Source organism: Oryzias latipes, chromosome 10, assembly GCF_002234675.1.
Source record: "Oryzias latipes chromosome 10, ASM223467v1".
Taxonomy (NCBI): Eukaryota; Metazoa; Chordata; class Actinopteri; order Beloniformes; family Adrianichthyidae; genus Oryzias; species Oryzias latipes.
In genome coordinates, this window is record NC_019868.2 from 3,529,535 (window position 1) to 3,541,839 (window position 12,305).

The 12,305-nt window shown below is 44.2% G+C and overlaps 1 protein-coding gene across 2 annotated transcripts in view; it reads left to right on the top strand.

Annotated features, from left to right (window-relative positions):
- fat4 (FAT atypical cadherin 4) overlaps positions 1-12,305 on the top strand; it is a 101,349-nt gene that overhangs the window by 43,771 nt on the left and 45,273 nt on the right. For both annotated transcript variants that reach the window (XM_023959528.1, XM_023959527.1), the window contains exon 2: positions 5,082-5,213. In XM_023959528.1, coding sequence (XP_023815296.1) covers positions 5,082-5,213 — 132 coding nt within the window. The remainder of the gene's footprint in view (positions 1-5,081; positions 5,214-12,305) is intronic.

Consider the following 12,305-nt stretch of genomic DNA (forward strand, 5'->3'; position numbering starts at 1 on the left):
GTCAGCAAACAAATGACCCCCCTGTACTAAAATGTGGTGGTGACCCCATTGTAACCAAAGAGCCCCAACAATGCAACTGCTCCAAGGAATAAATCCTCACCTCCTGACCCTGCTTACTGGCCCTCTAAACCCTGGAGAAAAGCAAAGACGTTATGGATGATGGCAGCTACAGGGGGGGGGGGGGGTGTGCTTCCTCTTTTGGGGGGGTGTCTGTGTGTCCTTCATGAGGTGACAATTAACAGTCCCGGTGGGTTTTCTGAGAGAGCTGAGACTAAATGTGTCTGAACTCTTGGCTGCCCAACAAAAAGGGACGGCAGAAAAAAAAAAGATCAAACTGATGAAGAGGAGGCAGAGGAACAACAAAAGAAAGGAAAGTAAGAGAAGAAGAACAATAAGACGTATAATACACATGATTAAAGGAAGATGAAAAGAAGGAAAACCATGCATGGAGGACAAAGCTGAAAAAGAAAAAAATGATATATAGGAGAATGTGTCTGTGTGTAAAATAGACAAAGAGAAGGTGAAGGAGAACCACATAGTCGAGTTACCCATAATGCTGTTCAGACACTTTTTTTTTCTCATCTAAAAGGTCACTCCTCGGCAGCGCCTTAGAGATGCGCTCGCCGCTGACTTTTGCCCCGCCCTTAGGGGGGGGCCGTCTTTCAGCAGCTCTGCTTATTGTGTCTGTCTCAGGACTACTGAGGGAAACCGGGTCACAGCGAGGCTGCCGCTCGTTTGTTCATGTCTGCAAGAATGACATTTGGTCGTTTTAGGAGGCGCGGAGTGGCGTGCTCTGAATCAGAGGCTTCTCATGCACACAGTGAGGCATTGACGTTCCAGCAGTAAATCAGGGAGGGGGTGCCTCAAATTATGCTGAACTTTACAAGAATCACAGGCCGGCCTCTGGCTGTGTGAACACGCTTTTGGCTCACATCTGCACACGGCAGTGGATGAAGCTGGAAGGCCCACCGCCGGCTGAGGCATCATGGGAAGAGCGGTCCTGTTTTTCTTGTACTTCCACTGATGGCCCCGGCATTCCAGAACCCGTCTTTGGCAGCAGAACTCATTCCCATGTTGGTGATGTGCATACAAATGGCTGCTTAATGAAGACGGATGGTTCCTCCAAAAGCCTCATCTTCATGATAAAAAAGACGGCGTCAGAATGTGAGGCCACCCCCCCGAAGGTGGAGGGGCTTCAGAGTCACACGCGTGAGAACGGCCATGTTGTCGGGCGCTGCATGGTTACGTTTCCTCCATGTGGAGAGAAAACTGTCCCAAACTCTTTTCCTGTCTATTTCCATTAACAGCCCCAGGGCTGGGGGTGGGGTGTGGGTGGGGGCTAAACGTAATGCCACCTCATGTTAAATTCATCAACATTTTTCATCCACTTTCTCTCTCTCGGCCCCCCGAACATGTCCAGCTCAGGGTTTCTGGGCGAACAGTTTCCTGTTGGGGCTGAATGATCGTAGCAGATGTGCTCATCCAGACTTTCTTCAACGTGAACCAGAACTTCTTACAGGCTGGGGGGGGGGGGGTTGGTGCTGACATTGGTGAACAAACTTTCTTCACCTTTAGCGGGATGGCAGATCAAACCGGGGCTGCAGTGAATCCAGAAAAAGGCAGCAGACTGAGTCAGGGGTCAACAGCTGAACAGTTGAGCACGGATGTTCAGACTGGGGGGGTGAAGGGTGTGTGTGTGGGGGGCGTTCTGTTGTGCAGTCTGTCTGCCAATCATGTAAGATCACATGAGCCCACGACTGTAGGAGTTTTCTGTTTATGGCTCTGGACTGACTGCTGTGGAATGAAACAGCTGAGAAAATTGAGGAGGGGGCTTTGGGAAGACGGCTCCACAAAGATGCAAAGAGCCGCAGAGGAGCAACGTTCAGCCTGCCTGAGCAGCAGCTGCTGCACGTTTCTCTGCACTCCGCAGGTTTGATGCTGTAATTGCAGGTAATGGTGGACTGAGGTGATAAGGCCGTCAGCGGCTCCAACACTGGGGAGGCGGCAGACTCGCGCTGATAAAGACAAAATATGTTTCTTTCCTCACATCTTCAAAGCACAGCTTTCACAATAAGGGCTAATTATTTTGTTTTTAGCTTTCATCTCCCAAGGAGGAGAAAAGCTTGTTTTGATGTTCTGCTAACCTTCAGTGGATGAAGGCAGACGCAGCTTCATCGGCCTTTCATTGCTGCTCATTTGTGCTCATTTAGAAGATGGCTTTGAATTGTGCTTCAGCTTCAAGGAGCTAAATCTTTCCTCCATTATGTGTCTCTGATCTGGAACAAGGTCCAATTACCTACAAATCTGAGCTCAGAACCGCAGCAGACCGGAGAGAGAAGAAGAACCTCAGCTTGACCTCAGTCAGGTTCTGCCAAATGGGCTCAGAACCAAACCGGGACCCAGCAGGTCATTACAGAAACCCCTTCAGAGCATGCTCAGACTCTGCTTGACAGAGGTGAGCAGACTCCTCAGACGAGGAGGATCTCTTAGGGAGGGAGGGAGGGAGGAGTGTTCACTTTGACTGTGCCAAGGTTCGGCCGACTCCTGCTTCAGGGGCGTCGTTTTCCTCACCCATCGCTCCCCGTTCCCTCTTTGAGATCGTCAGGATCTGAATGTTTGACTGACTGATGCAGCCTGTTGTTAGTCAGGTAATGCAGAAGCGGTGCAAAAACAGGGCTGCTTTTATTTTGCTGTTGTGATGGAAAGAGTTTTTCTGAATGGATTTTCTGACCCAAAAATTCTTGAGTTGGAGGATGTCTTTCAGCCATTTTACACCACGATTTGTGATTTCTATTTACTCTTGTTATAAAGTGACAGAGCAGAAATGTCCTCAGCTTCTGCATGGACTCTGCTGGTTGCCGTAGTTTGCAGAGGTGAGCCTTTTCCTAATCGGAAAAAACTTCAGGCATGTCAATAATCCAAACTGTTGTTCCACCTGCGAGTGTCAGCTCTAAAAGAGGATGAGCTGCGGTGTCACAGAGTAACCCCCCCGACCTCCCGTCTCATAACTGACCTGTGTGAATGATTCATCCCCCCCATGAATAATGAAACCCCGGCAGCCCGCTGGCAGCTCCTGCAGTCTGAAGCAGAAACGTGATCTTTGAGCTCGTAAACTAAAGCCTTTCACCTGCCGTTCCTCCGGTTCTGGGGTCTGCTGCTTTCAGCCGAGGACAGACAGAGGAACCCCCCACCCCCACGCCCCACACACATTGACCTCACTTCCTGTGCCTCCAGTGACTTCGTCTGCGAGGCTCTTTGAAAGGTTTGTGTCCCGTGAGAGGGTGGGTAAACTAGAAGCATAATTATTTCTAAAAACTGCATTTCTGCACTAATTAGTCGACTCCTCAGAAGTGGGCCTGCATTATTTACACATGGGGGGGGGGGGGGGGGGGGAGATGAATATTCATTGTTGTTGGCTGTGCCCGATCTCTCAGCTTCACCATCAATTTAGTTCTGACTTCTGCTTTCTGGGACATGTCGTATTCCTTTTCTTGAGGGGGAGGAGCCAGCTGTCCCGGTGGAGCTTCCGGACCCGGGCCCAGCCGGGTCACAGGGTGTGTTTTCAGTTTGGAGTTGTATAAAAATGGGGCCAGAACTTGTGGCGTCTCCAACCCCCCCTTTGGTTCTGGGTCATTTTGCAAAATAAGTTAACAGAAGCCGATGCTGAGACTACCCTGTTAAAAGCATTGTGGGACACCCCCACCCCACCCATTCCATGCAGTTTCCATCTTTCAGCAAATCTTTCTTGTCAGAAGATGGAAGGTGGACTTTGGAGCAAGCGTTTGCTCACCAGTTTGGTTTGAGTTCACAAGCAGCAGTTCAGGCCGAGGCAGACGAACAGGAATCCAAAATCTCACGTTACTCTGAAGTGGGAGCAGAAATGTGTCCCTGGGGTTTCTGCTTTTCCACACCGGACAGCTCAGCTCACTTTGTGTAATGACTTTCTGACTGCTCAGCTTCAGACGTCTGTGTGTGCAGCATGTTCTTCTCATGTCTTTTGCAGTTCCTCAGCGGTAATTTAAAAACGGCACAGCAGCTCCACAGCTCATGGCTGGATCCAAATGTGATGCAGGAAGTCCAGTTTTTCCATGCAGCCCTGTAAATCCTTCTGTAGCCACGCCCACGAGGGCAGTTTTAGCAAAGCGCTGTGGAAGTGAGGCTGTGGAGCTAAACTATTCTCCAGGCTGACGATCGTCCACGTGCTCAGACTCTCTGGGATATTCATGTCATGTCTCGTTTGAAAAATAATGTCTCATATTGATCTACTGAACATCACAAGCTTTTTACAAACAATGGACCTCAAGGGTCTTCACTCCTCCATCTGTAATAAATCTGACTTATCAAAGCAGGCCAGAGTTTATCACATGGGGTGTGGGGGTGTGTGGGGGGGGGGCTCTGTGGTCTGCTGTAATGCATGTTTATTTTGGTTTCCAGGAGCTGAAAGGGAATCTCCCTGAGCAGCAGTTGGTTTGCTCTACTGTTTCACTTGCTGTAGTCTCTGTGGAAAAACGAGCTGCAGTGATGGGTTTGTGTCAGGCTGTCCATCTGTCAGTGCATAATCCTACAACACGGCGCCGCTGCAACACGCTGCTGCTGCTGCTGCTGCACGCACCTCTTCATGTGCGGCTTTACCAAACCCCTTCCTCAATGTGCTGCAGTGTGCCACACTTCAGCCATGCCACTCTGACATGCCACCACTGTTGCTGCAACACCACTGTTGCAACAAACACATTGCAGGAACGCGCAACTTAAACCAACAGAAGATGACATCACCTAGTAAGCAGCTAATTAAAAGTTAGCATTAAGAAGAAAAGCTAAACGCCTCGGCCTCATCTTTTTATATTAAATCACGGCTGCCCGATCTGCTGCTGTTTTTAATATGCTTCAGATTTAAGGTCTGAACTCAGATCTGAGTTTCAGCACAGAAGACCTCTGGTTAGCTGAGACCTGGCTCATGCTGGGACTCTCGTTAACTCCTAAAACTGAACAACAATTTAGTTGAAGTGTAGGACACTACAGAAGACTCTAACTCTGTGTGAACACTGGGTGGTGCTCTAATGTGAACTGTTCTTACTCTGCAGGTGGAGATCACGCTCCAGGACATCAACGACAACCCTCCTGTTTTTGCTAATGATGTTCTTGATGTGACCATTGAGGAGAACATCATAGATGGCTTCAAGATCATGCAGCTAACAGCCAAAGACGCTGACGAGGTGAGGAGTTTCATAATGATGCTTTTTCTCTTTACAGATCTGTGAAGTTGAATTAATTCTTTGCTCAAACACTTTTCTCAGACAGACATGAACATGTCGCGCTTTCCTCTTGTTAAAACTTTCAACGTTCAAACCTTCATAGAAAATCTTTTACGTTTTTTAAAAAGATGAAGCAGAGTAAGAATGGTTACTGATGGTTCTTAATGGTTAATAATGGTTTTTCTGACCAATTTTCTGAGTAATAGCTGTTTATTTCTCCATAAGTCTGGGATTTTGTTTTTTTGGAACCAGCAGGTAGTCCCTGTTTGGAATGTGAGGGGGGAGGAGTTGATCCTCCACTCAATCCAGTACTCACATACAGTCAATGATTGCAAGTCAACTTGCTGTTGGTTGGAATATTCCATTGCTGCTAAGGGAGGAAAATGCACGATCAGTCTTTTGCCATTTCAGTGACTTGGGATGGGGTTTTGTTCTTAGTTGTTCAGAAATCATCTACCTTTTGTGGTAGTGGCGGACCGTGCATGACACACCTGGGCCTTCAGCAGTGCTACGTCTGAATCACTCAACCCCTCATTAACCATTTTTATGCCTCTAAACAAATTGAATAAACAAAACAGTAAACAAATCTCATTATGCAACTAAAGCCAGCACAAAAAGTTGAAAACTACCACATAAATTAGGAATATTATTTAGTATGACATTTATCATTTCACTAATCAAAAAATTGATTATTTGAAGACAAAATCCATCCTCCTCTCTTTCCTCAAAAACAGTCCATCACCCTGTCATGTAGATCATCGTCTTCAGTTCCATCAAGAAGTCCTTTTCTATTCCATCAAGATGTTTCATCGAGATGTACTGGAACTGAGTTTCTCCTTGTTGGGATTAATAAAGTTTTCCAAAAAAAAAAATGTCCGCTGAACAGACGCAGTGGACATGGGGAAGGTCAGCACCAAACACACAAATCTGTACGGCTGCTTCATGATTCACTCAGATTTATCTGATGAAGGAAGTCAAGAAGATCAGAGGGAGATTTTCCTGCTAAATCGTCCTTGGAGTACATTACAGTCATCTCTGTTTTTAACTGAGACAGATCAAAAAGTTCTCTGTGGCTCTGTGTCAAACTGGACAAGGCTGCATGTGACTTCCTGAAACTTCTGTCCAATCAGAAGGTCTGAATACTGTGATGTTGCCTAAGCCTGCTAGAAGAACCTGCTGACACCAACTCAAAATCTGATTGGTTGAAAGAAATGAATGACAGACTTTGATTTTGCATTAGGAGGCCTTCACAACTTATGAGGGTATGAGTATGCATGGACAAAATATCATTAACACATAATTCAGATATTTTTTAGGCCTTCAGAGAAGGCCTTGAAGGCCCTGACGGCCCGCCACTGCTTTTACTAATGATAAGTCCTCCGCTGTTGTGAGTACGGATTAAATCAATGTGTTGCGTTCAATCACACAGCCTTGAGAGCATCGAGCATCATTAGTTTGCAAATTTGGAAGAAACACAGTGACATATGCAGAGACCACTCAAACTGAGGCTTTAGATCCATGACTCTTGACCTGGGAGACTACAGTGAGATGGAACATTTCTGGGCTAAAATGGGGACCAAAAACAGACGGTAAATAATATGTCCGGTCTACCAAGATCTAAATGTAAAAGGTTTTTCCACAATCAGTGACTTGTGTTTTTACATTTTGTCTTTTAAAACCCATTAAAAAAACAAAAGGTTTATACATACTGTAGTTCTATACGGAGCTTGAAGTTTTGCATCTGTATTTTAAAGTAGGCTAGTAAATGGTGTGATTTCGTCATAGGCATTGACTGTACTGGACTGAATGATGCTTTGCCCCTGGCGTTCCAAATAAGAAGGTACCCGCTGGTTCCAAGAAGCCAATTTGAGTACACAATACTTTGTTTATGCACTAGTAATTCAAAAACTATGAAGTAAGAGTACACAAATCTTTGCGAGGAGATAGCTTTGTTGTGTGTCTGAATGCTATATTTGTAGTAATACATAATCAGAACAGATAAGATATCATATCATGAGGTATCAATAAACACTTCTGGCACGCAGCGGGTCCAGTAGTGGCTTTCCGATAGAAAGAATTTGCGCTCAGTGTTTTTAAACACGCATGTGCATCAGCGTGTAGATCAGGGGATGTTCGATTGGCCGTTTTGCATGTTAATCAGATCATGTACTTCTCGGCGAGGATGATGATGCGCTGACTAATTTTCATATATATATATATTTTTTTGGTTATTTATCTCTGAATGCCCCTGATCTACCCACATGCCCTTTGACGAATGAGCACCCCTGGTCTAGTGTCTAACCCCCAGAGCCAGCTGTGGGTTCGTCTTCTCAGACAAACCACGGTTGATGAAATGCACTTTCTCTTTCTGCATGTTGGGTCACAGATGGTTTGCTGTGTGCAGAAACTGAATGTGTCAGAGCACATCAAAGAAACCTCAGTCAGAAAGTAAGAACATTGGAAGAAAATATTGTGATGCACCCAATGACGAGTTAATTTATGACCACAATGAGTCAGCATATGCCACAATTCAATGACCAACTGAGTTTAAACCCAAACATGGAGAGGATGAACTCTGTGGTGGCTCTGGGCCCTGAGGACCATTGATCCTTATTTTCTTTGTATTCTTCATGTAGTCACTGTGTGATTGTTCTTTGTTTGCATTAAGGTAGAGCTGGTTGTTTTGACCACGCATGTGGGGCTTGAAGGTCCTCTGGCTCTCTGTGGTGGACCTCCGCCCACACTAAGACCCCACTGGTTCTTTGGTCTGTCTGGTTGCTCTGTGGTCACTTTGGCTTGCCAGCAGGTGCTCTCTGGTTGCTCTGGTTGCTCCCTGGTCTCTTTCAGGTGGATTGATGTGGTCTTTCTGTGGTTAGTGAAGGTATGATGTGAACAGGCTGTTATCTCCCCTGCCTTCAGGGGAAAGGTTCAGGAGCATCATCACAGACTGCACATGTGACCCCTCCTTTAGCCTACTGTAAGGACAGCAGAATTTTTAATATTCAGAGAAGTCGAGGCATTAACTTTGACTAGCTTTTACATTAATGCTGCCCATGAACATAAAACACAGTTTTAATAACAAGTTTATGTTTGTTCTGTAGTTGTATTTGTTTTTAATTAGGATTTTATTTCTAATCTTTATTATTCGACAGACAGTTTGTGGGGACAAATTTAAAGAAATGTTACTTGTGGAGAGCTAAATGTTTTGTTTTGTTTGTTTAATGTGCTGCATAAAAATGTCAAATCAAAAGAAATGTGTGGTTGCTCTGTTGCCACTTTGAGCTGCTCTGGTTGCTCTGAAGTCACTCTGTGGTTTTTGTGGAGTTCCTCTGAGGTCCCTCAGCGGTCCCCTTATTCTTGTTGCGTGGTCACTCCCTGGGTGCTTCAAAGGTGCTCTTAGGAGGCCACAGTTCCCAGAAAATCTGCAGCGGCGTACTCGGCCACAGACGGCGTTCAAGTTGTTTCATGGGGGTTAAATCCTGCATTCACAAAAATGCAAGTACTGCCAACCTCTCTAAAAGGTTGATGAGCCTCAGACAAGCCAAAGGACACAAAAATCTGGCCAAAGAGATCAAATAAATAAAGTAAATTCACTCAGATTTAGTAGTAACCTATAAGACCACACATTTTTATTGCACAGCTGTTGCTTTACCTTTTTCATCTCGCTCTGAATGAGAGAAAAGTTGTACAAAATTCAGAGTCTTGGCCATTTCTCCCTTTTGGGATACTGCATGGACTGTAAATCTGGGTCTGGAAGCAGGTCCCTCTCCTTAGAATGGAGATTTATTGGATTGTTTTTTTATTTTTTATCAGTAAATGTTTCATAAATGAGGTCAATTGGAGTTAAGTTAAAGTCAAGAAGCTGAAGTTTCTTTGTGGACGATGAAAAACTTTAGTTAAACTCACAGGATTTTTTAATTTGTTGAATCAGTGAAATTTAAACAGAAACATTAAAAGAGAAGCATGGAGGAACCTTTCACAGCGACAGACTTTGATTTTGTTTACCAAAACTTCAGTGCTGCCAAAAAAGGTGGCTAACTAAAAACTGGAGCTGCAGATATGAGGCCAGCCAAGCCGTTGCCCACTTCCTTATGCAGGAAAATAAAGCCGCACTGACACTGAATGTACGGAACTTGTTGAGAAAAGCATGTGTGAGCCTGTGCAGAGCAGCCAAGAGAGCAAGCTGTTGACCAGCTGACGACTGAATTCAGACATCAGAACCATCTGATCCAGTTTAACATGTGAAGACCATTAAAATGGTGGTTCTACGCATCCGTTCTTCCCTACGCCCATTTCCACTCCAAAAGAAAGAAACTCCAGATGGGCCAAAAAAAAAGAAAAGTACTTAAAGCAGACTCCCAAATAAGTCTTTTTCTGTCTCGACTGAAAGACAAAGCAGCTATTTGTGTGGGAAAATTCGGCTTTAATGAGAAAAAATCTGCAAATAAATGAGTCAACTTCTGCAGGAGTTGTCGCTGCTGGTTTTCCTTGGATCCCTGGATCCCTGTGGACTGTTGCACATTTTCCTCAGCTCCTCCCAGGTTGTAGAGTTGTAAGCAGGTTCTCATTCATGTCCATCATGTTCATGCTGGTCTCTGGACTGATGTTGGAGATGTAAGGTTATGCATCGTAGGGGGCTAACAGCTATGAGCCTGTGAATGATGAGTCTGAACGCAAGCAGAAAAAAACTTAAATCTGAAAGGAGAATGCTTCATTTTTCTCCCTCTTTTATAACTCCTGGCCTGCTTGCTTCATTCTTTAAGCTGGCATATAAAAAAGAGCGGCATTGGATGGCCTGCAGGCGTTACCTGCCCTCCTCGCCCCCCTTTTAACCCATTTTGACCTGGCATCACTGGCTGAGTAGCTGCTTCATGCCCATTGCTCTTCCCCTTTTGCCTCTGCCTCCCAGGTCAGAGCTGTAAATGACAAATCCATGTAAAAAAAAAAATTTTTCCCCAAAATGGCGGCTTTTCTGTTGGTTTTATCTCCATGCAACCATTTTATATTTTGCTGATGACAGTCAGATCTATGTGATTTTAAGAAGAATCTACCAAAGCTATGTTTTGGATTTCCTTGGAAGCACAGTTTTGTTTGTTAAACACATCCATATTCCTAGTATGTAAATACTAGTTTGTCACATCATTGAGTTCAGGTTGAGTCAACGAATTGTGTATTAAAATTTCTCAATATTGCAGTAAAAAAAGTGCAAGCAGGAAAGGGAATGCTACTTTTGTGAGCTTGCCACAGTAGTGCAGTTCAAAATCTACAACTTCTAAATTCAACACGTTCTTTTCAAGTAGCTTGATGCTCGAGGAGATAGATCACAATCCCAAATCCTAAAGAGGATTTGTGAAAGTGACTGCCTCTTCCAAAGGTCAAAGGTCAACAAAACTTCAGTTGGGGTTGTAGACATGGTTATGTCCGAATTCCTTCACTACACACAATATAGTGGGTTCGCCCTTTTGTAGTGCTGTACGACTCTACTATCTATCTATTCCAAAATCGAATCAAAATTTCCCAGAAATCTCTGTGAAAACCAGTGTGCATCAAAATACCACAATGCCTTGCGTCTAAACAAATGTTGCCACAAAAGAAATGTAAATGTATATTTTTTAATAAACCATCAAGGTTTTTATCCTCATTAGACAGCGGACTCATAAATGATCGTCACAAAACGCTCATATCAATAAGATTTTAACTTCATGAAATCGATGACGTCACATTCGCCGTTAAAAGAAAAAAAGTATTGTGGTGTATGGTGTCTGAATTCCTTTCAAAATTTAGGGAACTTCATAGTCTCGCACTATATGGTTTTTTTAGTAGTCAGGGATTAGGGCGGGAATCCGGACACAGCCTTAAACTGGTGGCACGAGTTAAATTTCATGAAGATCGCTTGAACTAAAGTTATCTATTTCCATATTGTTGTAAAACGTAAAAAATTCAAAGTTTCACGCTTTGCCACAGAATGGCCACCAAGTCATAGGTCCTGTGGTCATCCCATAATAACTTCAAAACCAGTTTGATATCCCTGACACCTGTCTGTTTTGGTTTCGTCAATGGATTCTGTGGGCTGCACGGTGGAGCAGTGGTTAGCGCTCTTGACTCACTGCAGGAAAGCCCCTGGTTCAAGTCCCATCTGTGGGCCCTGGAACAGAACATCAACGGGGGACCCCTCTGTGTGGGGTTAGCATGTTCTCAAAGAGACTCTGGTCCCCTCCCACCATCCAAAACATGCTTCATAGGTTAATTGGTTATTCTAAATTGTGATTGTGGCCCTGCAACAGACTGGCGACTTGTCCAGGATGTCCCCTGCATTCACCCACAAGTGAAAAGGTGAAGATAAATAATGGACTTTAAAGTATGTTTTTTGAGATTTTGTCCCTATTCATTTTATGATAGTTTCTCCCGCCGTGATGTAATCTTTTGTTTTTTTGGGGGGGAGTGGGGGGGGGGGTGGTTTAATATTCACAAGATGTATTTTCACTGTGAATGCAGTTATGTCACTGTGACACTGTGAATGAAGTTATTCTGCAGGACAGAATAACTCTACTTAGAAAATGAAAAATATGAATTGATGAATCAATTCTCCCCCTTTTCAAGTAGTTCTTTAAAAAAAGACGTAGTATATGAATTTATAATTTCATTCTGAAAGGAAACAACCACCTTTTTTCTTTTAAAGGGAAAAGTTCTGTAAAATGACGTAAACTGTTATTACAGTGAAAATGTGACAGTATGAATAAATATTAGTTTGAATGGTACATAAAAAGAACTTCTGAGGTGAAATCGAAAGGATTCAGTAGTTTGGCTGTGATGCTTTCCTCTTTTGCTCTGTGCCGCCTCAGAGGACCTTCAGGAAGCAGAGACACAGCAAAAGCATCAAAGATGCAGATTCTGTGTCGAGCACTGAAAGATGCCCAGTACACATGTGGTACATGTGCTATCTCTTTATCTGCTGATGGTATGGATCAGAGAAGTGGGCGGGGCTTAGGTTGTCTCTTTCAGTTGAATTTGAGCCTTTACTATATCCCACTGGATACAAAAACCTTTTTGAAG